The 27,339-nt window shown below is 42.3% G+C and overlaps 2 protein-coding genes across 2 annotated transcripts; one reads left to right on the top strand and one right to left on the bottom strand.

Moving 5' to 3' along the window:
* Positions 1-864: 864 nt before the first annotated feature.
* On the top strand, positions 865-21,828 carry inpp5l (inositol polyphosphate-5-phosphatase L). The gene is made up of 16 exons (XM_086207191.1): positions 865-1,339; positions 9,460-9,501; positions 9,716-9,816; positions 10,214-10,301; positions 14,240-14,303; positions 14,830-14,933; positions 15,245-15,297; positions 17,021-17,140; positions 17,326-17,410; positions 17,514-17,606; positions 17,680-17,754; positions 18,037-18,110; positions 18,196-18,307; positions 19,053-19,121; positions 19,214-19,273; positions 20,531-21,828. Exons 1-15 carry the CDS (start codon positions 1,280-1,282, stop codon positions 19,253-19,255), a joined length of 1,182 nt encoding a protein of 393 aa, XP_086063317.1. The 5' UTR covers positions 865-1,279; the 3' UTR covers positions 19,256-19,273; positions 20,531-21,828.
* Positions 21,829-22,907: 1,079 nt separating this feature from the next.
* Positions 22,908-25,548, bottom strand: nkx6-3 (NK6 homeobox 3). The gene is made up of 3 exons (XM_086205465.1): positions 25,134-25,548; positions 24,457-24,626; positions 22,908-23,859 (listed from the first exon to the last, which is right to left on the bottom strand). Exons 1-3 carry the CDS (start codon positions 25,546-25,548, stop codon positions 23,629-23,631), a joined length of 816 nt encoding a protein of 271 aa, XP_086061591.1. The 3' UTR covers positions 22,908-23,628.
* Positions 25,549-27,339: the final 1,791 nt, after the last annotated feature.

Raw genomic sequence — 27,339 nt, 5'->3', positions numbered from 1 at the left:
CCATGAACCGTCTTTGTTTCCAGACTGCTGATGGACATGGCAGTGTTGATTTGCATCTGCGTTGCTACAGTTTCAGATGGATGTGTTTGGGAAATAAAGGACACAGTGCTTGGAGGAGGAGTAAGAGGAAGCGGGGCCAAGAAGCAAAGCGGTTGGCTGAGTGAAGCGCCATGGTTGAACACATCTCTAACAGCACTATGGAGAGCCACAGTTGGACTTCTGCAAGCTCACACTGCCTGATGGCCCAAATCCATGAACCCCATGTAAGAGTTTCACAGCCCTCGGTTCCACTCAGTGGAGCGAAACCGAATGCAGTTGTGATGGAAAATATTGTGGTGAGTTCTCATGAGTGGCTTTTCTTCAAAAAAGACTAAACTGTAGCCTCTGGCAGTAAACTGGCCATTTGATGTTGCACCTTTGGCCAGACATAATTCAGCAATAATTTTCAATTTGTAAATAAAACAAAGAAACAACAAATACCAAGCAGCAACAACATCTTCCTTCCACATTTATTGAAAGACAACTAGTCTCTCAGAAAGACTACTTCCTGTTGAGACAGGGAGTGTGCTTGAGGTATGCTTAGTGGTGAGTTCAATGTCTTCCTGGATTTTTCAGTTTATCAGCCAGTTGTTGATGAAGTCTTATTGTAAATATATTACAGCAGGAAAATCTGACAATGACGTCACTAGCTTTACTCGCCATCTTTCTCTCTTTTTTTTTTTTTTACAGGATTTTACGTTCAACTGCTGTTTTGAGAGGAAAATATGTTGTGCTGGCCACGACCTTTGCTTAGAGACGATTAAACTTGACATAAGGAAGACTGTTGCTCCAGTAGTTCCAGTGAGTGGGCGGAGCACCGGGCTTCATAAACGCAGCAGTAGCGGCGGCAGCGCGTCGGTCGAGGCGGCAGCAGATGCACCGTCCAGCCTCCCCTAAGTCCGCTAAAGCTGCTAGTCCAATTACACGCAGAGGAGCGGAAATCCACGCACGAAGGCTAGTTAACTAACTTCAGCAAGACGACGATGGATGTGAGCGCCGCCGCTGTGTATGATGCCGACCTGAGACGACAGCCCGCCATCCGCAAACAAGTTCCCACTCAGTGTGACCTGAGCGATGCAGCTGCCCGGGGCTTTTGAGCTGTAGCGGTTCCGGCTCTTATAATAAGCATTAATAAGCTCCTGAAGAAGTCGCTAACAGGCCTGGAGGCAGTGGAGCTCCGGAGGAGTGTGTGTATGTGTGTGTGCGTGTGTATGTGTGTGTGTGGAGGTGGAGTGTAAACATGGAAACACACACTGATGTGCTGCTCGTCACCGCAAACGTCGGCTCCCTCTTCGATAATGTAAGTGAACTAACGTCGGTGTAGAATATAGTAGAAGCTGGAACCGCGGCAGGCAGGGCTGCCGGGGGATTACGGTTAATGCTGCCGGGCTGCGGGAGGAGGGTGAAGGAGGCGAGTTCTCCAGGGTCAGGGTTTCATCAACCAGTCCCTCACGCGCTCACCTGTCATTCATTGTGGCCCAATAACCCAAATGTGTCACGTGTGCGCTGACGTTACCTGTGGAGTTTCAGCGCAGGTGCTTCTTGTTTGTCAGTTGTTCCTGGCTGGAACTCATCAGTGTCATTATATCAGTAAAATCGAAGTAACTAATCTTAACAGCATTTGAGACTGGGGGGGGGTGTCACATGACCTGTCGCCGCTCCGAGCATGCAGACGTTACAAGTGTTTGCTGTAAAAGAAAGAATAAGTCCAAATATTAGTACCCAGATAAATCATTCATCACTAGCTTTTCCACACACTTCAAACAGTTGCACATCATGAAATTATAAACCAGTTTATCAAAATGTGTCTTTTGATACTTGATAGTATTTGAGCCCTCCAGTGACGTTCATGGTGTTTGTATGATCCAGCTTTCTGAATCCGTTTGTCTGGGGACAGATTCGGTCACTACAGCAGTGTCACAACGGTGGAAGGCAGACGTATAAAATGTGACATTAAAGAAGGTCTGAAATAATGTAGTAATTACAGCTGAGTACCCATGTAATAACCTCTGAGTGCTTGGGTCATAATGCAGTACAAGCAAATGAGTACTGCTCAACTAACGTGGTAATGACTGCTGAGTACTTGGTAATAATGAAGTCATGGCCACGGTATACGCACATAATAGTATTATAGTACTGACAAGTGAGCACTACTCACATAATTATGTGGTATTGACTGCTGAATACCCGTTTAATAATGTAGTAATAATTACTGAGTACTTGGATAATAATGTAGTAATGACTACCGGATGCTTGTAATGATATAGTAATTACTGAGTACTTGGGGGATAATGTAGTAATGACTACTGGGTACTAATGATATAGTAATTACTGAGTACTTTGGTGATCATGTAGTAATGACTACTGGGTACTAATGATATAGTAATTACTGAGTACTTTGGTGATAATGTAGTAATGACTACTGGGTACTAATGATATAGTAATTACTGAGTACTTTGGTGATAATGTAGTAATGACTACTGGGTACTAATGATATAGTAATTACTGAGTACTTTGGTGATAATGTAGTAGTGATGACTGTTTGCTCATATCAAATATAGTAATAATTAATGAAAAATGTAGGACTGACTGATGAGTACTACTCACTAAATAATGAAGTAATGACTTCTCATGGTATTATGCAGTGCTGACTATTAAACATTCATGTGATATTTTAGGAATGACTATGTGGTACTCGCATAATAAATCTAGTAAAAGCCACTGAATATTCTTGGAAGGATGTAGTAATGCTGCTGAGTATTCAGGTTATACTGTAGTACTGACTACCGAGGCCACAGAGATTTCTGGAGCCTCCTGCAGCATCACCCCCGTTCACTGAGCCGGACACGGACATCAGTGTTTGCTCATGTTTGGGAGTGTCTGTGCAGCTCATCTGTAAGCCATCAAAGCTGGATAATGCATGAAACTTTATTAATTACCCTCTCCAACATTTATGAAAACAAGATAATCTGGTTAAAAGGAGCCAGATCCAGTTTCGCTATGATGTCCACGCTTGATTTCGTGTTATTGAATCCAGAACCTCCTTTAGAGCCTGTGGTGCCTCGCTGCGCCTCACGACGCCACCGAATGAGTTTCCTTGTATATCATTGAAGCCTCTCCTTTGTCTCATGTATTTTTGATTTGTTTTTGGATTACAGCTGAGGTTCAAGGAAATCAACTGAGAGGGAAAGATCAAGTGTGGAATCATGTTAAAATAAATCATCGTTGTCACAATGCAGCTCCCTGAGAGCGTTTACACACCCGCTTTCTATGTTGCTGCCTTCCTAAACCGCATGGAAGGTGAATTAAGAAAGAACAGACTGAAGAAGCTGAACTCAAGCTAAACTTCAGCTCTGGCCGGGGCTGAGCTGACAGTTTTCAGACTTTGCATGGGGGAGGAGAGCTCTTACACTCATGGAAATTTGGCTCGGGACCATGTTTCCGGTTGCCAGATCTGGCCCCAATGAAAACATGTTAGAACCCATTGTGGGAGATATGTAAACAGATGAGTATCACCACCAGGGGATTTCAGCTTTTTCTACTTTCTTAACCCCCTCCGCCCCCCCACCCCTATTTCTGTAAACAAACACTCCTAAACATTCTCCCAGTCTTTGGGATAAAAGACCTTAAGCACATCCCAGGATAAATCCTATGGCTTTGCAGTACTGAGAGTACCCAGTCAGAGCAGACAATCCCTCAGCTGCTCTGTGTCCCCAGGGACATTTAAGGAAGAAATATGGTAGAATAAAGTTGCTATCTTGAACTACTGATCTATTGAACTCTGGAAAATGGGGAAAATTGATATCGCTCGTACAATTGTTGCTGGATTCAGAAAATGATTCTCTGGAAACTGCAGTGACTGAGGACCTCTGGTGCTTGTCTCATCTTGTTCTATTTGAGAGCCTATTTTTACCACAGAGGGAAATATGATATTGTTTTGTTTCTGTGTATTTTTTTTTTGAAAGTGGGGGCCCTTTGTTTTGATTCCTCCTCTAATTGATAATGTTCTCTACGTTTCTGTCTCACGAGTCGTCAGAACGGCCTTTTCAGGGTCATTTAGAGCTCAAAAATGAATCACATTTATCTGAACTGTCACGTCCTGCCTCCGTCCTACACAACGTGTCCAACGGACTTGAGAAAAGAGCTTTCTTTGGTCCAAATTCTCCACAAAACCCCCCCCAAAAAAGACACCATAATCAGATCTATTGAACATAGACCTTAGTTTGACTGTTTCATAAAAATGATGACTGTTATTCTCTCCAATGCTGTAAATCTATGGAAGCGTATTGCATTCACTGAGAAAAAAGATCTGTTGTTCTTCCAAATTAATGAGTTACTTTTGTCATGAATTGTGAAAAACAAAGCAGATGATGATTTATGTCACTGATTCGGCAAAACCTCTTTTCATAGTATAATTACAGAGTTAATTCAGAAAATATATATGTGTTTGTGTACATGTAGTAGCGTTGGAGGGTTCTTCCTAGGATTTAGGTTTTTCTGAATAAATGAGATAACTTTGCTTAAAACATTGATATAAAAACATTTAGCATTTCTGTCTCTTCCAAATCTATTCATCCTATGATTAAATTCCTGCCATTTATACTTCAGTGTTCTGCATGAATGACCCAGGATCAGCAGAGAGCGTGAGAGCTTTTGTCTCCTGTTGAGTTTCTCGAATCTTGTGACTGGTGTCCTTCAGGCTGCCATACAAACACAGAGGCAAACGCACCTCTCACCCCGCGGTAGAGCACATCTGCCTCGGAGGATTGTACACAAATCTGTTAGTCAGAATCCTCAGAAGGGTGTGTAAAAACCTGAAAGTTTGAAATGCCACAGCAGCCTGGCTCCAGGGGCAGCGGCTGATTGATTCACCGCTCACGGCCGTTAAAAGCCTGGGAAGCCAGTTTTTACGGACGAAGAGGAGAATCAGAAGTAAAAGCTTTTCACTCTTGCGACCATTCACATCTCTGGGGAACTGCTTGTTACATTCTCTGAGCAAGCACCTACAAACACACGCCGCTTTCATGCGTAAGAGAGGAAACTGGAACAGGTGTGAGGACATGACAATGAAAGAAAACGAGTAAAAGTACTCTCGAAAGCAGAGCTGTGGAAAATGATTGAGTGGAAAACTAAAAAAGAATTAGAATTAGTTAAGTAAATACTTGGAATATAAAGGTTGTGCCTACCCCCCCTCCCCGACTCAAGGATACATATTTTACAGCAAATTGCATTGTTTGTCTCCACTCAGTCTCAATTCATAATAACTAGCAGTGAAGGACACGCCCCCTTTTTTAAAAATGTCATTGCTTGTGCTGAAAAATGAATTTTTGTGTCCCACAAAATGAATAGTTTTCTTTTTGATAGCTTCCATGTCATGACACAACTCGTGCAATCCCATTTTATGATCTGCTGTAGTTTATATGAATATTTTAGTGCCAAATGCATTTTGCACACACCGCAAAACTCGCTCTTTCTTTTGATGGCTTCCATGTCATGTGACCAAGGGATTCAGTTCTAGATATTTGTACCAGACTCAAAGTATAGGTTGCACTGCTTATTGACTTATATTTGACTGCCTCCTCTACAGTATTTTTGGCAAAATTCTTATATTTCGTGTATAATACCAAATTCATAATTTATTTTTTTGATAAGAGGAATAAAACAAACCTCCTTAATTGCATTTTATTTCCTCTATTTTACATGAAATTTTTATGCAACATTTGTCACTTTTTTTTCATAGCCTCCGTGTCATGTGACTTAGAAGCTCCAAATTAGTACCAGATAATAGCCCTTAACAGGAAGTACGGAAGGGACGTTGTTTTTCATACACTGCAACAGACAAGTTTTGGTTTTGTTTTTTGTTTTTTTAAATTGCAAGGGTTTCCATGTGACGTGACCCATGGACTCAGCACCAGAAATTAGCAATAGACCAGAAATTGAGGACACACCTCCAATTCCTGGTGGTCTACACAAGATGATGATGAGGTCAGGCTCAGGGTTGCAGCTCCTGGCTGTGAGAGCTCCTGTCCTGACAAGCGTCTACAGACGTAACGACGGTCATGCCTGTCCCGTCAGAGGAGGCAAAACTCTCTATTCCTCAAAATCAGATCCTCCGTCTCCTCCAAGTGTCCTTCTTTCGCTTTAGGAGCATTTTGATATCATGAGATGACCATTTTTGAATGGTTAAAGGGGTTGTGTGCTATTTTTAAACATGTTCCTCATATTTGGTCTATTTGATATCGGGGGGATGGACAAAATATTAGGAACGCTCTCAGTTAAACTCAATACAGTTCAGCAGCACCACAAATCCCAGCTTGATGGAGCATGATACTACTCTGGTAGGGAAAAGACTGAAACTCAGGGTCAAGTCACAGAATATAAGTTAGCTGCGTAACGTCATCTGTTGAATGGGTGCATGTCCGCTACTCTGCTGCATGTTACGAATGCCAGAGGTAACTACTGGGTTTGATGGGGTTGTGTCGGTTAAAACTAAGTCAGAGTTACGTAGCTGGAACCAGACCACACAGGGTTGGCGTGTAAGCAATGCCTGTGTGTGAATGTGTGCCAGTTTTGTCTTCCTGTCAGCTGATGACCTTCGCAGCTGAGGCAGGAGGACCCACCCCCACCCTCATGAAAGACTGCTAGGAAAGTGAATTTTATGATATCATACTATAAAATGAATACTATAAAATGTCCACTTATCTCCTCGCCAGTTGGCCGAATCAACATGAAACAGCCCATGGCCACGGAGAATAGCCACAAACAAACAAGACAATGACGTCGCCTGAAAATCAAATGGTATTTATTTATTAATTTCATAAAGAACAATGCTTCAGCCCACCATCTTCTTTTTCTGAGTTGAAACAACAGCGCTCGTATGGCACAAGCCTTAACTCCCCTCAGTTGGCCAGCAACATCTTTAGGTGGGATTTGCTTTGATTATTTAACATCAGGGGAACAAAACTGAAAGTCAGGGCAACATTTAAAGCATACATCAAATCTGACAACAGCTGGCGCTGACATGTTGTCTTGGTTACTAACCAAACGTCATTTAAACATCCACTCGTGACACTGACTCTTGGATGATTTTCAGTCCAACTGTGGAGTCTTGCATCGAACCAACAATGGATTTTAACATTAACCTGTTTTTTATTTTTAAAAGACGTTAACATGGATGCCGGCTGCATCACATGGATCCCACGTTAGTCTGTGTGACCTGAAATAGCTGCGCCTGTGAGATTTCTGTCAGGGGAAAAGACAACATGTGTTTTACATCCAGGCTCCATGTGTCCACAATATGTGCTGCTATTTGTTTTATTAGAATGAATGAATGCTGTTTCTATCAAAGCGCATATCACTGTTAAGTTAGGAACTCAATGGTGATTGGCTGTTGTTAAATGATGGCTAACGCTATCATGAGATGCCTGTCTGTACTTTCACTATCTATAGAACAGTAGACATGAGTCCTAAATCCAGAAATGAAATTGTCTCAGAGGAGAGATGAAGAAGACGCTTTTGATTAAACGTCCGCAGCGTCACAGAGGCGACACTGAGGCGACACTGAGGCGACACTGAACCCGATTCCTTCGGGTGTAACGACTTCTTTCAGTGTTTTTGAAAGACCAGATGTAGTTCCAAAGAGGACTGAATAATATTGGAGTCTATTTCAATACACAATATCTCGATATAAGACAGTTTGCTCAATTGTTTTGTCTTGATGTAATTACTCCTGTTGGTCCCAGAGAAGACTGCCTTCATAAAGGGAGGGTTAATTGCAGAGGAGACATTTCCCCGCTCCATTTACATGTGACAATGAAGGCTTCTCTTGAAGGAGAGGATTTTTCCACAGTAATGCTGTTCATTTGTGATGATTATCTTGCTGGCGAAAACATGACAGTCTCATTAACTTTTGTTTACCACAGAGCTTATTTTTTGGTGATTATCAAAAATGTAGTATAAAAAGCCCATTGGCTTTTTGCCCGAGGGAACCTGTGGCAATGCTAACCTCCAGGTCAGCCAACAGAAGCACATTTTATGAGCTTCACTCTGACTGTGACATTAAAGGAAAATAGTCAGTGGGGATGACCAATGTATCCTGCAAGCACCCCCTTCGCTGTCCTGAATTTGACGCTAACTGGAAGGGCTCCTGCTGTATTTTTAGGTCTGTGTGTTGGGACACCATGCAAGTTAGAGACCAGTCTGTCAATGTGTAGGAAAATGGTCTGTGTGTTGGGACACCATGCAAGTTAGAGACCAGTCTGTCAATGTGTAGGAAAATAATGTGTGAATTAGTTCTTCCGAATCATATGCTTGTATATACACCACAGTGATTTCTGGGGTCTTTTTTTTTTATTATTTTGTGCTTTTATTTTGAAATCTTGGAGCCAAAGCTGTGTCGTGGATGGAGGAAGTCGCTCCAGAGAAGGATACTGACACCAATGCTAGTTTGAAGGAGGGCCAGGATTTTGTGCTCTCTTTGTATTTGGACACATGTATTCACAAACATACATACACACACACACACACACACACACAAAATTATTTTGTTTACCACCTTTTGTAGTGAAAAGCGTATGGTTAACATGAACAAGAACAGTGAATATGTGAAGGTTAGACAGTGAAACTGTGTTCCCTGAATTAACATTTAATGTCAGAAAATAAATGTGTGTGTGTGTATGTTGCAGTCATTTATTCCAGCACTGCAGGCCTAGCAAAGCTGCCTGAACCACCCAAAATTCAGTGAAAGTGGTGATAAACCATCTCATCTCATCATCTTTCCATTGCATTATCTGTAGGCAAGGCGGCACGGTGGTGCAGTGGTTAGAACTGTCACCTGACAGCAAGGAGGTTCTGGGTTCGAGCCCCGGCTCAGTCACGGGATTTTTCTGTGTGGAGTCTCCATGTTCTCCCTGTTCCTGTGTGGGTTCGCTCTGGTACTCCAGCTTCCTCCCACAGTCAAAAGACATCAAGAGGGGATGGTCTAAATTGACCGTAGGTGTGACTGTGAGTGTGAATGGTTGTCTGTCTATATATGTTGGCGATGGACTAGCGACCTGTCCAGGGTGAACCCCGCCTCTCGCCGTAGGGGCTGGGATAGGCTCCTGCCCCCCCCCGCGACCCTTAACAGAAATAAGCGGAAGAAAATGGATGGATGGAGGCAAACATGCGGCAATCAAACAAATGAAAGTTCAGATATTGTGCACATTTTTCATCACCTAATTTTCAAATTTACTGAAATTAATGCATTATTTTGCCGACTGTAGTTTGGAGGCATTCCCAGTCAGTTACTATCAAGGACTCCGTGTTTATACTGAATACAGGTCATACATGAGATCGTCAACCCTGTACCACTTGTCATGGATTGCTATTCTCTGTAAATAAGTAACGCTGCTGTTATTTTTCTGCTTGTCGTTTCATTAGGTGGGTGAAATTCAAAGTGAATGGCTGCAAGAATTATTTAAGGTAGGTTTGTGACTCCTGTCTGGATTTCCATATTAGTAATGATTCATAGTTTTAAAGGACAAATTCTGGAATTGTCATTCTGGTGCCATTATCATATACGTAGACTGTTGACATTATTCCCTTATATGGGACAAGAAGATGCACCACTGTACCATGACATCATGTAACATGTAGCTTAATGTAATGATGTCATGGTGTCTTTGCTGTGAAACAGACCATCCACAGCTGCAAGCCGCAGTTCATCGCACTGCACTTTCAGGAAGTGGGAGGGAAGGAGTACATGGTCAACATGGGCCACGCTGAAAAGTTCTTCTGGTAGGAATAAACTGCTGCACACCTGAAGACTTCATCCTTTACAATGTCTTTGTTATTTGTCACTGATTTTTTTTTTATTATTCGAGAGGAGAGTCTCTTTCTTAGTTTATTCTTGCATAAAGTTTGGGCTGCAACTCACAAATAATCAGCATTATCAATGATTGTGAGTGAATTATGATGAATGAAGCACTTCATCATCCAATTACTTGGTGCAGAATGTGTCAAAGGAGACCAAGCACATGTGTTTCAAGAATTTGACTTTAAAACAGTATATTAATGCTAAAATTTGTTCATTTTTTTGGGCTAATCAACGATTCTCTCCAGCTCCATCGCCTAAGAAACAAAGTGTTTCCATGCTGATTGATTGTTGGTGTTTTTTTTGTTTTGTTTTTTTCAGGAGCATCGAGTCGAATGTAGCGATGAGGGACTTCGACAGGGTCTGCATCTATGTGGATAACCAGTTCCAGGCAGAGGGGAGCTTCACGGTGAGAACCACACAAACATACGCTGACATACTTCACATGAACTTCCATGTTCCCTCCACTAGATGGGGGTCATGTTCTGCGTCAGGTGAAGGTGGTTGAGGTAAAAACTAGCTGCTTGTTGCTTGTGTTGTCTAAAAATAGGTTGGTAGGCTCCTGTGAAACATCAGAAACATTCACCGTCTGCAATATTGGCCTAAGTTTAATCCATTCTATTTTTTTGTGTACTAATAATTTTGTTATGTTTATATCGATCAGATTTTTTTTCTTAGTCGCTTTTTAGGACAATTGCACGCTGAAAAAAAAATGAAAGAGGAAAGCGTTTTCACCGTGAACTCAGCACAAAAGAATACAATGGAAAGCCTTTATTGTCAATGTAATTACAAAGAAATTAGCTGTGCTGGGCCTAATTAATGCATTAAAGACCCAAAGAAACAAAACAACCACAGGAAGCAAACTAACACAGTCAATAAACAGGTTATAAAATCATCAGTTGAATAACAATGAGTTGTGACTCTGAAAGGAAAATTTCAGTAAGAATGTGCTCAGAATATGAAAGAAGTGCTCACATTGGAGTATGAAGTTGAATCCATGAAAGTTTTTTTGGTTGTTTTTTGTTTTGTTTTTTTTACATCCCATCATAAAACAAACGTTATCAGATAGTGTTTTAGTGGAACTTCCTTTTATGATTTCTTCTGTGGGTGTGGGCAGGTTTGTTTGGGGACTGTGTTGAAGCTCACTCCACAATGTCAAACGTGCAAATCAACAGCCAGGGCCACATTTGCATATTTCTTAAAGATACAGTTCGGAACAGTGTAGTCGTTACTCACTGTGAGCTCGGGACATTTTTCGCATTCGGAATAAAGATTGCTTTTCGCCACTGTTGGTTTGACATTAGCACCCACCAAATGTGAGCAGCGAAGTGTAACTCGGTCTTTTCCACTTTGTTGGGAAACCTAGATACAGAAGCCCCTGGAGAAGCAGGGCAACAGTGAGGCGGCACACAACAAAACCCAGACAACAGACAAGAGCACACAAGTCTGGAGCTGTCTGGGTTCTGTGAATGCAGAGGAAGAAGAGGAGAAGCTGCTGGGCAAGAGCGGTGCATTGATGCCTTTCCTTGTCTGATTAGTCGGAATGTGTAAAAGCAGATAAGAGAGAAATCAAACCAATACAGACTTGGTGTGTTTTTCAAGATGTTTGATGCACCTGCCGTATATCTCTAATACATCCTGAATATATCTCTTTAAAATGATCAGATATTCGCGCTGCTGTCGGCATGCTTTATAAACGCTTAGACCAAGGACATCAGCAGGCCCTCCTTCAATATGGCTCGTGGCTAATGTGCGTTCACACCTGTACTCAGGGCTGTACACCTGTGATTGGGCCACTCAGGATGCATCAGGACAATCAAAAACCACATGGCGAACCCGAAAAAGAGGAGACAGAAAAACAAAATATTGAATTCAGGTGGACGGTGGCTGGTATGCAACAGCTGACTTGAAAATATGGATGGACTTTTGGATGGAAGTTACCACTACAGTAATCAGATGAACTGAACTGTAGAGTAACTTGTACTCAGATCTGGATCCAGCCTCATGGAAGCCAGTGCTTGCCTCCAACTTCCTTTGTAGTGGCCTCATCCGGCACAAACAAGTTGTCAGTCTCTTTCGTGGCCTCACTGAGCTCAGACCACATGTTTGTCTGTGCTACTGAAACCCCTTGATTGGGAACCACCACTCCCCCCCTCCCGATCCAGGAAAGTGGCTGAGTAGTTCTTAAACTATTAACCCTACTCCTCCCAGGTGATACCCTCCACCCGTCATCTGACAGTAGGGGTCAATGGTTGCATTAGTGGAGTGAGGCGTGTGAAGTCAAAGGGAGCCAGTCAATGGCCAGGTGTGTGGGAGACGGCCAAAGTCAATACATTTAACTCTAGATTAAAACTATCGATCCCAGCCCATTTGTACACGATAAATAAACCGTGAGGGGGGCTGGAGGACAGCTGGGACTAAGTTTTCCCTGCCTGCACTCAAGTCTTCGCACCCTCCACTCTTTGCCCTAAGAGGGATGCAGCCCCCCCACCCGCACCCCCCTCCTCCTCCTCCTTCCCACCCCATGCCTCATTCTCATTTCGTCTGTGCCACCTGCATTGATTTTCAATTTGTTTTCCCTTGGCTGCAGATCATCCGTTATGTGGCCAAGAGAGAGTTTGGGGGGCTCTCCTTTCAGAGGGGCAGCTGAAGAAGAGGGGGCAGACTTGCATGCATTTTCAGTACAAATGGTGTTTTGATAAAAAATCACTTGTAAGTCAATAGTTTTTTATTAAACTGTGCACAAACCTGATTGATGAAGATAGGTGTTTGGCAGAGTATGTGAGGGAGTGTGTGTGTGTGTGTGTGTGTGTGTGTGTGTGTGTGTGTGTGTGTGTGTGTGTGTGTGTGTGTGTGTGTGTGTGTGTGTGTGTTTCTTAGCTGATCCAGCTCAAACTAGGCCAAATGTAGATCAGATATCTCAGTTTAGTACACAATTGATAGGGAAGAAGAAGATAGCTTTGCTGCAATGGTGACATGAAACTACAACTACCACTCTCCAGGCAGCTTGTTGTTTGTTAAAGAGATCTCAGACTTGTTTCCTGGTCACGCTGTAACCTCAGTTTGGCCAAGTTGGTCACTAATTGTTGCTCAGTGGAGCAAACCACACAGACACCTCCATTTTATTAAATGAGGATGACTTTGGCACTGAAGATAAATGATCTCTTCAGGGAGAGATCTCTCATGCTCTGGCTGGGTTGGTGGTGGTGGTGGGGGGTTGCACAGTGGTCCGTCACGCCCTGAGCCCTCTGAGCACTGGCTGATTTTTCTTTGGCCCCCAGTCACAGCGGCGGCGCTGGTAGACAGCAGGCCCACTGCTTAATACCTTTTAAATTGTTTTAATTTTCTGTCTCTATTGATCTCTTGGGGCATGATTAATCAGACCAGTGGAGCAGGCAGTTAGTACATTAAAAATTGTCAGCCCACGTCAGGGATGATCGGGTGCTGAAATGTGCGTATGAGGGGCTTTTCATGGATATGTTGCGCACGCCTATCTACACTTCATACATCTGTATTTTTTAAAGTTTTGTGTCTTTGGCAGAGTAGCAGTATACAGTCTTACTGTATCATTGCTCACAGTTCAGCTCACATGATGAGGAAACGAACAATTCACTTCATCATCGCTGCCGCGGAGTTGAGATGATGGTGTTATTGTTTGTTTGTGGGTCACTGCTCCTGTAATACACGCTTCTAAGAAACCTCCCATCAAACATGGCGTCATTGTTTCATTTCCAAACCTCCCCTATGACAATTTGATAAAGTTCCGTGCTGCTAGTGGACTGTAGTGCTAATGGCTGCATTTATTTAGGTGTATGAAACATGTTTGGCCAAAGCACCATCAAACCTGCCGTAACGGAGTGACTGTGTGTTTAGCCTGTGTACTGTGAGCCACACATGGATGCAGGAGGAACGCACTGCTGCAAACATTCACAGAATAAGAGGCCAAATTCGGTCATCGAATAAATTTGCACTTTTTAAAAATATACTTTATTTCCATTTTACAACATAAACAAAACAGAACATGCCACGCTACAGAAAAGGCTACCAGTTTACAAAACAGTCTGTCTAATTAGTATAGTATAATTAATTTGCACCTCAGTAAAATTAATAATTAATCTTTCCAGATCAATTACAGGCTGTAACATTTACACCACTAATTGCCACGATAATGTAATAATTATGGATTAATTGTGATCCATCATTAACTCATTATCTAGTTCCCATGATAAATTAACCCATTGCCACATGAGTTTAGTTCCCTCGAGAGAACAGCATGAACAAATGCATCCGTATGTATCCTGTATATTGTGAAACGTCTCCTGTCTTGTTCTTGTTCTTGTTCTGCAGGCTTTGGGGAGCATGTACTTTATCCACAAGGCACTGACAAACATCTGCCAGTATGATTTCAATGGTAAAAGCAATTCTCCTATTTTTACTCGTTCGTACATTTATTGGTTTGCGTGTTTGCCAAATGGTGATGGACAGATTTTCTTTTATTCTAACTTTGTATTTCCGGCTTAATTCTTCAGTGAACTACATTGTATATGATGAGGAAAAGCTTTGCGGCACAACTATCAAGCTGCTGGTTTGATGGCCGCCCCTCCCTGCCACCACATTTGCAAAGATGCTGAATCTAAAGTGGAGCTGTTATTTTCTGGCTGCATAGTCCAGTCACGTTAGGTGTGAAAAAGCTCCTCCGAAAAGCTTATGGAAGAGCCATAAACATCCTGCAGCTGCCACTCGCTGAGTTGCCCACACCGACTGTTGTTCGCCAAACACAGTCTAATGGCTGCTTTATAGATCCTCTCATCATGTATGCCGCTCTGATGAGGTTAACACCAGTTTATTGATCGCTGTTTGCATGTTTTCTCACTCTTTTACATTTCACACCCCTCCATCCCTCTCTCATCCTCCCGCACCCTCGCTGCCCCTCACAGTTAAGGATTTTAAAGCAGTGTCAGGACACAGCAAGTATGTGGGCTCTCTGGATGGGGTCGCCACGGTGGAAAAAGAAAAATTCCCAAAGAATTTCTGGCCTGATGTGAGTATGCATGCATGAGTGTGCATCTGTGTATGCCTGCACGCGCACGTGTGTGTGTGTGTGTGTGTGTGTGTGTGTGTGTGTGTGTGTGTGTGTGTGTGTGTGTGTGTGTGTGTGTGAGGGGAGGGGTACATGTGGACCGAAGGGAGATGGTGGGATAAATGAGTCTACTGGGGTTGTAGGGGCTGTCTGCCTGCTCTGACAGGGAGATGAGACAAATTATGTGAAAGGATCAATAATTATCAGTTTGGCCCTTCAAAGACATGTCTCACTGCTGTTTAGTGACCCACTCTAATTTATCTTTGTTGCAGTTCAAGTGGTCCAGAAAGGGCTTCATGAGGACCCGCTGGATCATACACAACCAGTACGTACACCGACCTCACTCAAAAATCACTCACACAAAAAATATGGTTTCTTGCCGGTTGACTTTGGTAGTGTTCCAGTATCTAGAGAGATTGTCCTGATAACAAAAGTACATAATAAATGCATAAATACAAATAAGCTTGGATGTGATCTTACAATCCATCAAAGGTCCTCAGAAAGGAGTTAAATAAAAACAAAATGATCTTAATACAATGATTTGTTGGCAAAAAACAAGCTGTTTTGGTTTTGGGTTCCAATGCTTAATCAAGTGCCAAATCAATATACAGCCTCAATATGGTTAAACAACGTAACGCAACATTGATAGATCAATTTAGATCTTAGATCAGCAGCATTTCAGTGATGCACTGCCTCGTAATAAAGAGGATGATGCTCCATACATCCGTTCCTGCGCCATTTACCTTGAGCTAGAGAAAGATTTGGGGAAATCATCTTTTAGACAAAGTAAGAGTAAAGTTGATGGTCTTTGAAGGGAAATTTGTCTTGGGCTCAGTGCTGCAAAGCTTCAGAAAAAAACAGGTGTAAACCAAATCACTGAACCATTTGCGTACATGCTGTATAACGTCCTAAAAACAGACATTTCACGCTGACAACACAGGAACACACAAAGAAGGCAGACAATTTGAAGTTCCAGAAAAGTGCTGAGCACTAAAGTGCCTGTGTGTTTATTGCATGTTGCTCTATTACACTACGGTTTCACAGAAGAGGAAGGTTATGGAGAAACAGCGATCTTTACCTACTGGTAGTCAACTAGCCGTTAGCAAATGGATGTTGTTTCAGCTGCTGGAGTTTAAATTGGTCGTGAACAATGTCGCAGCAGGATGGCATCTTTGTTTCTGTTCCTCTCAGTCTGGTTGTTAAAAATCACACAATGCTGCTTTAATTTACCTGACTTTTTTGATACTTGACTTTCAGCAAAAGCCCTTTGTACGTCAAGGTGGCTTTAATAAATATGTTCACACACACAATAGTTCCCATGACTAATTACTGTTCATTTAGAAGGGTCGGCCAACTTAGGCTACCTCGGAAAAGCACTAAGCATGCTAAATAACAGACAAACAAGTTAGCGGGCCAAAAGATCTGAGAAAGCAGATTTAACACAACATCTAATTTTGTTAAGAGATATCAGACAGAAATGCATGACATGTGAGTTGTTTGAGTTGAGCAGGTTCAGGAACAATCATTTTCTGCTGCAGTGGTTCACACTCACACTTTTTTTTTGTTGTCGTATGTATTTTTAGAGAACATTCATGGATACATTTAAATGCCTGTTTTTAAATAGTGATTTGGCTGTAGCCCTGAGAAGAACCACTCACTGGCTTGTGTTTCGTTTACTGTAGTTGCTATTTGCGCTGCCGTGTTTTCACCTGGGGGCTGTAACAAAGGAACCCAGGATCCGTGTGTCACAAGATCATGCTATAAGTCAACACTGCTCTTATGATGGATGCACATTGATTGTTTCACAGTGACAGCTAGAGAAAAGGAGTTAATGCTCAGCACAGAAGATAAATGCGCTTGTTCCTGGACTTTGCATTAATATCAACGCAGTCACTGATAAGAAAGATCCTCAAGTGACACCCATGTTGGCGCACAGACCCACACGCCTATCAGATGTCACGTTTTAGGCTTATCAGACGATTTCCTGTTTTTTTTCCTCCACCTGCCATTTATATCACCTACTGTATATTCTCTGTTTTTCAACACAGAGAACTGGACCTGGTCAATGTCCACCTGTTCCACGATGCCTCCAACCTGATTGCCTGCGACTCCAGTCCTTCCATTTACTCAGCTAACCGCCACAAAGCTCTCAGATACATCATCAACAGGTCCCACGCCCACCCATTGAAACCGACAAGGAAAATGTATCACCTAATGACCTGACTAATATGTACATCAGTCAAAGAGCCCCGGATGTCATCGTTTAAACGAGATATTCACATGACCTCTGACCTCTGCATAAGACATGGCAGTGTCATGTGATTCCTGACAGTAGGTTACTCTTCTCTTCCAGGATATCAGACAACCGCCACACTTCTCTGCCTTTCTTCCTGTTTGGAGATTTTAACTTCCGTTTGGACACGCGAAGTGTAGTCCAGGTAAGCCGTTAACTGCTGTTGCTGTAGAAATTTGCGTGCTCCACCCCACTAACACACAGACACACACACTCCCCATTTGACACTTCCTTACCTGTGTGAGCAGCATCTGTCTACATCGGCAGACGTACAAACAGTGAGGAAGGACAGCAGCAACGAAGTGGAGAAAATAATCTACGAGGAAAAAGATGACCGCCGGGTGATTACGACTCTCACGTAGAATCGAAATTTTATTACCCGTGTTTCCTAACGTGTTCTTGCCTCACCTGCAGGTGCTTCTGCTGATCGAGGAGAAGCTCTTCGCCTACCTGCACCAGGCCATGTTCAGGGAGGACAACGGCAAAGCAGTGAGAAATTCTGAACTTTCACCCAGAAACTCTGTGACTTAAACCTACAACACATTTGACTGCTTGGCCACAATCTAAGATGCCACAACCTAAGATGCCTTCACAGGTTTTAGATTAGAGCTAATCAGTGGAAATAAATTCCTATGAGTGATTCAAACACATACAAGTAAAAGTGCCATCAGTCAGCTTTGACACTGGCTTTAGTTGAAGCCTCTCACATCATGATGAGGATTTAAATCAAATTTCCTGTGGAGCTAATCAGCAATATATTCTGACCCTCAGCTGTTGCAGTACGATAAAGAAGTGACTGCCTTTCATGACGTTGTTAGAGAGGAAGAAATCAAGTTTCCACCCAGGTGAAGGAGATCTGTCATTCCTGTGGTATAAATATTCTGCTGTTATACTCAAGTACTCAAGCGCCTCCCGTCTCTGTGTCTCCAGCTACCCCTACAGTGAAGAGTACACTAAACCAACCCAGTACATGAACACTCGCTGTCCAGCCTGGTGCGACCGCATTTTAATGTCACACACTGCCCAAGAATTCATCCACAATGTGAGTGAAAAACCTTCTTCCATGAGTGTTGATTTCTTCATACAATTGTGCTCATAGTGTTTGATAAAAAGTCTTAAAATAGGCTTTGGAACTCATTAAATAGTCATACATTTGGATTAGTTCCTTTCCAAAAATTAATTTCATAGCTCTCTCTTTTTGCTTTTGTTCAAGTGATTTGAGCTCGTCTGTTTGTACAAGTTAAAACAAGTCAGACCCATTTTAAAGTCCCTTACTTGAGACTACTTGGCTCTATCAGCCGTATTCCTCCCTGAAACCACATACGCGTTCCAATGCCTGAATAAGAAGAAAGATTATTTAAGAAAGATTTTTATACAAATCAAGTAAAAAAAAAATTTTTTTTTAAAGTTGATTAAGGCTTAAAAGCATGAAACTTAAGTTTCTGATGATGTAGCAAACTTGGTGGGTGAAGCACGGGCCTAGAAAGATCCCTTTCATTTTTTGGGGAAACTTTGTTGAAAATGGAATTCTTCAGTCAGTCAGCAACACACCATGGAGGTCTGTGCTCTGAGAGTAGCCTCTAGCTAGCCTCGATTTTCAAAGCAACGGGCAGCCGAATGAAATACTGCAATCGCATGCATGACGGCTGTTTTGAAGGAGAGCTTGATACATCTAACGTAATATTAACATCTGTCCTGTCTTATTTTAACCTTAAAAAGTCATGGATTTTCTCCTTGGTGCTAAGTGTTTCCATTCTTGTCCAAATAACGGAGAACCTCTCTTTCAGTGGGACGACAGTGAGAAGAGTGTTATTTACAACACAGTGGGTCCTAATGTGTGTATGGGAGATCACAAGGTAACACTTCCAGAGAAAAATGTTAGTGTCGTAAAAGCAAACACAGCAGCAGTGCGGAGTAACAGAGGTATCATCTTGTGTTTTTCTCCCAGCCGGTGTTCTTGTTCTTCGCCCTGAAGACAAACAGCCATTGACTTGGGTTCCTCTCACTGGTAAGATTGTGAGTGTGCGACGTACAGCCAGTGGATGTATCTGTATGTCGTGATTCTATAGGAGGGGAGATTCAGTGTGTGAGAGCAGTAATCTTGCTCCCATCCCTGGAGGGTCATTACCAGTCTGGTCCAGTGGAGTCGCCGTATGAACTGAGATGAAGTGCCAGCGGGACACAAGCTCTCCTTTGTGTCCAGTGTAGTTGGAGCAGCGATGATCAGCACCTTTCACTGATCTATGTCTATTGAATCCTCCCCACTGTCACTGCCGCCTCACTAACTGCAGCGCTGGCCGGCTTCTCCATGTGGATTGTCGGCCAGAGAGAAATACATTGTCCCCGACAGGATATTGGCATTTTTACAGCCGTGATTTTGTTTTGCTGCTGTTTAAATTAATTCTTCTGAGAATGAACTGCTTTTTGATGATGACCTTTACTCTGTGCTACAGAATGATGAGATTCCCACACCGAGGATGTTACAGCCTGCTCACTGTGACTTTTACATTTGACATTACGTACATTTGAGCTCTTTAGCTCTATTACTGTTTTGTGCTTTCAGTATTAATGATAGTGTTAAAGGAACATGTAAGCTTTTGGGAAACTGTGCTTCTTGTCCATCCTCCCCAGAGCCAGATGAGAGGATAGATACCATCCTCTCCTCTGTCGGTGTAGCAGGGAGCTGGGACCCACAGGGGCCATCTGACTGCTGGCGAGCTTAGCACAATGAATGGTAGTGCATGGGCAGGTTAGCATAGCTCGAAAGCCATCAAAAGTTTTTTTTCTTCTCCGAAACAGTCTTTGCCTGCATTAATAACAACTAGACAACTGGAGATGTGCACAAAATTATTTGTGAAATAATTAAAAATCATTAGATATTTTAATTTTAGCATCAGACACAAACCTGGAACGACTTCCCTGACTGGGCGGAGGGATTCGATGCAGCACCTCAAAAGATTGTCAGCATAGCCAATAAACTAAATGTTAGAAGAGCGACTGCTGCCACGAATCATGGCCCACTTTGTAAGAGAGGATGACAAAGATGACTTCAGGACAAACAAACAACCTGATCTTGATCTATTTGACCTGAATTTAAGGCTTCACAAGACAGAGGTGTGCTAACCTGCCCTACACCTACCCTTAGTTAAGCTAACCAGCACTCTGTAATTCTTGGCTCCCGAATTCACAGAGTAGAAAAGAACATTTATCTTTTCTCTCCTCGTTGTTCTCACCCCTGCTCTGTTGTGTCTGCCCCCCTCCTCAGAACTCAGGAGGTGATCAGCATGATGGTTCCCCACCACAACCCACCCGTCGACCGCAACCTCTCCCGTCCTCACACACTCCGATCTCACTCCCAAACTGTCAACCACAGCTGGGGTGACCTAAACACACATTTATCAGCAGCCCCCATTTTCAAATTATTCTTGACATTCTGGGGATTTTTTTCCAATGGGACAAAACGAAGACTCAAGTGTTGGACCGTGGAGCACATGTTCATGGATGTGTACACATATTTTATTAGGGATTTTAGTCATTGCGTATTACTTTTTAACAGACAGGGTTTCATGTAAACAAGGTCACACTGCAGTATCAGTTAACTGTTTGCGACCTTTTAATAACTTTAGTGGTATAATGAGTTTGTCGTGTTTTATTAAGTCAGGAGAAAATGTACTTAAAATTCAATCGTCGGTCTCCACTTTGTGTGACAGTGTGATTTCATTTTTGCTTTAGTTCCTATATTCTTCTTCTTCAATCATGTTTACTTCAGCGTGAGCAGGATTTTTACGTCACAGTAGAGAAATACTGTGATTTCAGTTTGGTCTGATGGTCTCTGATGTCAGATTTCCTGCTGGCTTGTTTTCTACATGAAGCCACTTCTTTTGATATAAAGTTGTCACAGTCAACAAAAGGGCCAATATTTGAATTCTAACATGATACCAGTTTTTGTATAGAATTCTAAATGTGTACCATCTGTACACTAATATCAAGTGCTTTATTCTACAAGCTAGGATTCATTTTAGCTCCCCGTCTGTGCTGCATCATGATGTCAGCGCACTGTCTATTCCACCCTGGTTAGCATTAACATTATTTCATTGCCAAAACCATAAAACTGCAGTAAGATGATGTCTATACTTCATTAAAGGTATACATGAATGTTCACCACAGAGGACACTGTTTAGCATTTCTTTCTTTTTTTGCCTCGTCCGTGTTGAGTCATCGTCTTGAGCTGTGATACAATTTTGAAATGTGAATTATCGGTTTCATTTTTGTTGTTTAATCTGACTTTGATGATGACTAACCTAAGCGTGAAACCGTGTGCATGCACCGTGAATGCGGTGATGAGGAGCCTGACTGCTCACTGTAACAGCATTGGAAGTAATATACTTGTAGCATGTGGACTGGGAGCGGAGGTCATGTCTTACTTTTCCATGAACTCTGCTCAAACACTACATCATTGTGATATTTCATTTTTTGTGAATAAAATCTTACCCTCATGAGACTGTTATTCATTTGTTTTTTTTAATTTTTTCTCAAGACACAAATCCCAGGGGAATATAACAGCTTCAACCTCTGGGGACAATGTCAGTTCCTGATTTTTTTTTTCTTCTTTTCTCGTGGTTGCAGAAATGCTCCGTGAGAAACTGCTCTTGGTTCTCTTTTATGATTAACCTGAATAAAGTTACATTTTCTGATCTGCACAGCGAATGCAGGCAGAAATGAACAAACTGCTAAAATGTGGTACAAAGTGTTTTTTCTCTGTTTTCTGTCCCTGTCAAAGAAGCTAAAGTGTTGGGTATTCAGTCAGCTGCTTCTGAACTGTGCTGTTTTCCTGTTAAACTGCAACATCCTCCCGTCTCTCAGGAGACACAAATCTCTTGCTCTCGATGTAACACTCCACCATACTGCACGCCGCACCGGAGGTAAATCTGAATATATGAATTTAGCTGACCGGAAAGAGTTCTTGGCAGGAGTCATTTATATTTTACTGCATTTCTAGCCACATATATTCACAAAAAGAATGCAAAAAAAAAAAAATTGGATTGTGGTCAGTCTCCGTAGAATTCAGCAGCGTGGAGAGTTTTGCTGATTTTTTCCGAGACTAAAAAAAAACCCCCCAAAAAAACCCTCTCCAAAGCAGATGAGGTGTAAACTTGTCCTCTAAAACTGCTCAGATTTAAAGTCTTCAAGGTTCAACAAATCAAGAGCCTGCAGAATTATTCTCAAATTGCATTTTATATTTGTGTGGATTCAATGGTTTAACTGCAAAACTAACACATTAGTCTGCTGGCACACCGACATGAGTGATCTGTACAGATTTGTTTCAGTTGAATTCTTCATTTTTTTTTAGTTGACACAACACTCAACAACCATATGGAGCCAGGGGCCTGAATAGTGCTGGACTGTTGGTATTGATTTCATGTCGGAGGGCTGCATTGTCTTAAATGGAAGCCATCAGATAAGATTTGACCTCTGAACTTCTCTACAGCCTTCCTGCTTTCCCTTTCAAGTTAAATTGTGAAATACTGACAATTACGAAAGGGAAAGTGTTTGTCGGTTCCTTAAAAAATAAAAAATTAACCAGAGAGTTTGATAAATAACTCACAATAAATTTATTCAGATTTTTTTTTACAGTGCACCTTCATGTTATTTTTTTACAGTGTATTTCAAAAGCTTGTATGAATGCAAAACAAAGCTGGAATTTTTTTATCTCAAGTCAACATTCACCTTAAATTTACAAATTGTGGAATAAAGAGAATTGATAATAATTAGCAGAACTCTTTCTCCATAGTGTCTCTTATCATTTTCACATGCTGAAGAGGTTCCTTCCCTCCATTCATGTTGTAAAAAGGTTATTTTAGGCTTCATGTTGTGAGTCAAGACTGACACAGAAACCAGTTCAACATTTCCTATAAATCGGTTTTCCCAGAAGTGACGTCATATAATGGTCTTCAGTTGTAAACTGACTTTAGTGGGGTAACAAAGGTAATCTCCTACATGACCTCCAATGACACCAGTGCTATCACATAAGCAGAAAAAAAAATAACGTAAATAAATACTTCAAGTGATCTACACTTTCTTGGTATACCTAAAGTATCATGCCATTTCATGTCTTAACATTTTAAAAAAAATAAAATGCGCATGAAATTAAACCTCCACATTCACCAGCGTAACACGAAAGATGATTTCTTACAGTAACTTACAAAAGTAAACATCTTTTTTTCAGCTTCAGTCTGTGAACATGCTTATTCAAATCAAACCGTGTGTTGAAACTTCATTTTTACATGTTGTCTGACAGCATGCGGGTCTGCTGAGAAGCGTGTGTGTGTGTGTGTGTGTGTGTGTGTGTGTGTTGTGGAGGTGTCAGACGTGGTGCGGTCCGAGGCGGAGGACGGAGAACGCCCTGCGGTGTTTGCGCAGCAACAGTCGGATCTTATCATCGTCGGAGTCGGGGTCCAGAGGCTTGTTGTACTCTTCATCCTCCACCTCATTTTCCGAGGCCTCGCCGGCCTGCCCCGCGTGGCTGGCTTGCGTGGAACTCGGCTCGGAAGCGCTCTTCTTCCTCCACTTGGTGCGCCGGTTCTGAAACCAGACCTGAAGACCAGGCTTAGTGTTAAACTGTGACTTTCTGGAGAATAACAGTTGCATTTTCCCGATAATGAAACTGACAGAGAGCATCAGAGGCATAAACGTGCTATGCTGGTGTCATAGACATGAGGACTGTGATGGTGATGGTGGTCATGATTGCATAATTCCGTATTTCTTTGTATTTCTTAAGAGCCCAGAGAAATAGAGCTGCAAAGTGCTTCCCAGCCATGAAAGGAATGTGGGCGATGAAAGGAAGAAGGCTAAAACAAAAACAACATAGTTGAGGAACAAGTTGACAGGTTCTGCTCTCCATATGTTCTGAGAATAATACATGGAATGTTCTGGTAATGTTTCTGGCAAACTGCTGATGGAGGCAACCAATCATGATTGTGTTCATTTATGAGAAATTCAACTACGTCCCCAAAACACCCTCAGAAAACTGCTGCAAATGAATATTTAACCTCATGGGAACATTTGAAGGTTTAATATCTGTAATAAAATGTTACATCAATTTCTTTGACAGCATTGGAACTTTTGCGTTCGCGTATTTTGTGGGAAGGTTTCCTGCAAGCGGGGCTCACACACAAGCATCATTAGCTTTACCTTGACTTGAGATTCAGTCATGCCCAGAGAATAAGCCAGTCGGGCCCTCTCCGGCCCAGCCAGGTACTTGGTCTGCTCAAAGGTTTTCTCCAGAGCGAATATCTGATGCCCACTGAATGTTGGTCTGGTGTGTTTCTTCCTGCCCGTCATCTCCCCCAGAGGAACGCCACCTAAAAAACAGAAACATTTTCTCCCTCGTTCAGAATCATCCTTTGCGATACTGTGGGGTTAAGAATATCAAAACGTGTGTGTACCATCACAAGCTCCAAGTTAGATTTAATGTTACAAAATGTCCTAATTGATGTCTGTGTTCATGTCTTACGAGCAGAATGGTTGAGATTTACAAATACGTCTGATTTAGTATGCACCACCTGTTGTAGAACCATTTCATGTTTGAGTCGCCTGCACTTGTCTTTTTTTTGTGGTTTCTACAAGTTTAGGACACATTTAAGATATGTCACATTTACCACGATGAGGCAGATACTGCTCAAACAGAAACATACTCTTTCATCCAATGAGGTATCTAATCTCGACCTTAGACATGAGATTTTTCTGATTTATCTGATTTCTGATTCTCCAGGGTAAAGTAGCGTGTGACGATGGTTATGAAGGTGACATCTGTCAGTGGGTTCTTCCTCGCACCCTCAGCGGTGACATGATGTGGTGATGAGACTCACTGTTGGGGCACTGCTGCTTGCTGCCTCTCCAGTCGCAGCTGCTTTCGGCCCAGCAGCTCACACTGCGACCCTTCATGGGACACTCGGTGCCAGGCTTGGAAAAACCGCTCAGGGACGAATTGTAGTCGCGGTTATAGTACATGGGTGTGCTGGTGACAGAGGGGCCGAAACCCCCCATAGTGGAGTACCCAGACAGCAGGGTGGTGGTGCCCGTGGAGCCAACTCCCATCATGGAGCGGCTCAGGATGTCACTGATGCCATGAGGGGTCCCTGCTTGAAGCTGGCTGTTGAGGCCCGAGTTGAGCTTGTAGAAGGAGTTGGGCATCGAGTACTGGCACATGGGTGCCTTGAGGTCGGTGGGAAATTGGTTCAGGCTGTTGTTGAACAGGAAGGATCCCTGGATGTTTGGATCCATGGGAAGTCCAGGTGTCAGTACCTCATCCAAAAAGATCCAGTCAGGGAAAGACCCCAAGGAGTTCTCAGTAGAGGCGTTGTCTGGAGCACAGTCCTCAGACAGAATTCACAGAATTATTAATGTCCTTTTCAATAGTTGTTACAAAGTCCCTGAGAAAACCAAGTCTTCAGTGTCCCCCGTCAGCTGTTGGCAGCTGCAGTGTGATATGTGATAGTTCCATATTTGAGGCAGATTTTAGTCTCCTAAAGGCGTCCCGTCTGTCCCGTCTCTCCTCTCATATCATAAATGAGCAGTATCTGGGACTGGAGTTGCACCTTGATAAAGATAGGCCACATTAGAATGCAGCCTGGGATTGGTCTGGGCCTTGCTGCTTTATTGCATTTCTATTGGCTGCTCGCTGAAAGCCAAGCCTCTTATTGGCTGACAGCAGATTAATAGTGTTTTGAACAGGTGGAGTGGGAACAAGTAGATTTTTTGATGGCCTGCCATGTTTGACCAAGTGTGGAGGAGCAGAAACAGCTGAGCCTGGAGGAGAGAATGGCCGCTCTGATGAGGGAGGCTTTTAAGACTAAAACAAAAATCAGTGTTTCTTTGTTTATTAAAGCACTTTATTAAACACTTAGAGTTAATGTCACATATTAGTGTTTTTATTCTTTAATGGCCTGTGGTTGTGCAAGGAATTTGATACTTTATGCATTTGGGATGGATGTACAAACACACACACACACACACACACACACACACACACACACACACACAGAGTTGTTCACTTAGTCATGATTTCTGATAACGTCTTGCTTCTGTTGGTTTATGATTGACCATAACCTTTTATGTACATATGAGAGTTAAAAAATTGCCTGTTTTGAAAAACTGAAGATGCACAGTCCAACCTAATTCTCTTCTCAAATTTTGAAACACTTCACCATATTGACTGTATTACAGTAATGGAATAAATGAGTTACCGCTTACATGAAAACACAAAATCACCCCCATTCAAAGCACATTATATTCAAACTTAGACATCTGGACAAGTTTCAATGAACAGTTTTTTTAGTAGTTTACTAACAATGAGTTGGCTCACTGTGTGACTGGTCTCATCTCTCTCATCCTGCAACATCAGTGAATAAGTTATTGTCATGCTAAATATGTCAACATATTTGATTCTCAAATTTCCTATCAATTGAATGGACTTTGATAAACGCTGTGATTTCACTGAGTTTGATTTAGTTTCACTGTGTGCCATTTATGCTGACTATAATTCAGTGTTTCTCCAAGTGTGAGATTTGGTAAAAGTCATCGTAAGGAGTCAGAACATTTGATCAATATGGTAAATCTGGTGGTCTCACTGAGTGTTTTATATATATATATATATATATATATTTATAATTCATGCAGTCTCATATCTAATAGCAAATGACGTAAAAACATGGAAGACCCACAAATTTCTATACGTAAATTCTGATAAAACTGAAGTTATTGTGCTGGGCCCAAAACACCTTAGAAACACCTTATCTAATGAGACAGGTACCCTGGATGGCATCACCCTGGCCCCCAGCACTACCATAAGAACCTAGGAGTACTCTTTGATCAGGATCTGTCCTTTAACTCCCACATTAAGCAAATCTCCAGGACTGCTTTCTTTCATCTACGTAACATCGCTAAGATCAGACACATCCCGTCTCAAAAAGATGCAGAAAAACTAGTCCATGCTTTTGTCACTTCCAGGCTGGATAACTGCAACTCCCTCCTATCAGGCTGCAGCAGTAAGTGCCTAAAAACTCTCCTGCTGGT

This window comes from Aulostomus chinensis, chromosome 6, assembly GCF_037954235.1.
Source record: "Aulostomus chinensis isolate RoL2024-O1b breed Wild chromosome 6, RoL_Achi_v1.0, whole genome shotgun sequence".
NCBI lineage: Eukaryota > Metazoa > Chordata > Actinopteri > Syngnathiformes > Aulostomidae > Aulostomus > Aulostomus chinensis.
The sequence above is the reverse complement of the archived record's forward strand: the minus strand, read 5'-3'. Positions and strand labels throughout refer to the sequence as shown.

Bases quoted from the DNA above. Each gene is read 5' to 3' on its own strand.
- nkx6-3 (XM_086205465.1), bottom strand. From the start codon at position 25,548: ATGGATCCAAACATCCAGGGATCCTTCCTGTTCAACAACAGCCTGAAC. The intron at 24,627-25,133 runs GTGAGTCTCATC...TCTGTTTTTTAG, and splicing joins CAAGCAGCAGTGCCCCAACA to GTGGCGTTCCTCTGGGGGAG. The intron at 23,860-24,456 runs GTAAAGCTAATG...CCTGGTCTTCAG, and splicing joins TGACTGAATCTCAAGTCAAG to GTCTGGTTTCAGAACCGGCG.
- inpp5l (XM_086207191.1), top strand. From the start codon at position 1,280: ATGGAAACACACACTGATGTGCTGCTCGTCACCGCAAACGTCGGCTCC. The intron at 9,817-10,213 runs GTAGGAATAAAC...TGTTTTTTTCAG, and splicing joins CACGCTGAAAAGTTCTTCTG to GAGCATCGAGTCGAATGTAG. The intron at 18,308-19,052 runs GTGAGTGAAAAA...CCTCTCTTTCAG, and splicing joins CCCAAGAATTCATCCACAAT to TGGGACGACAGTGAGAAGAG.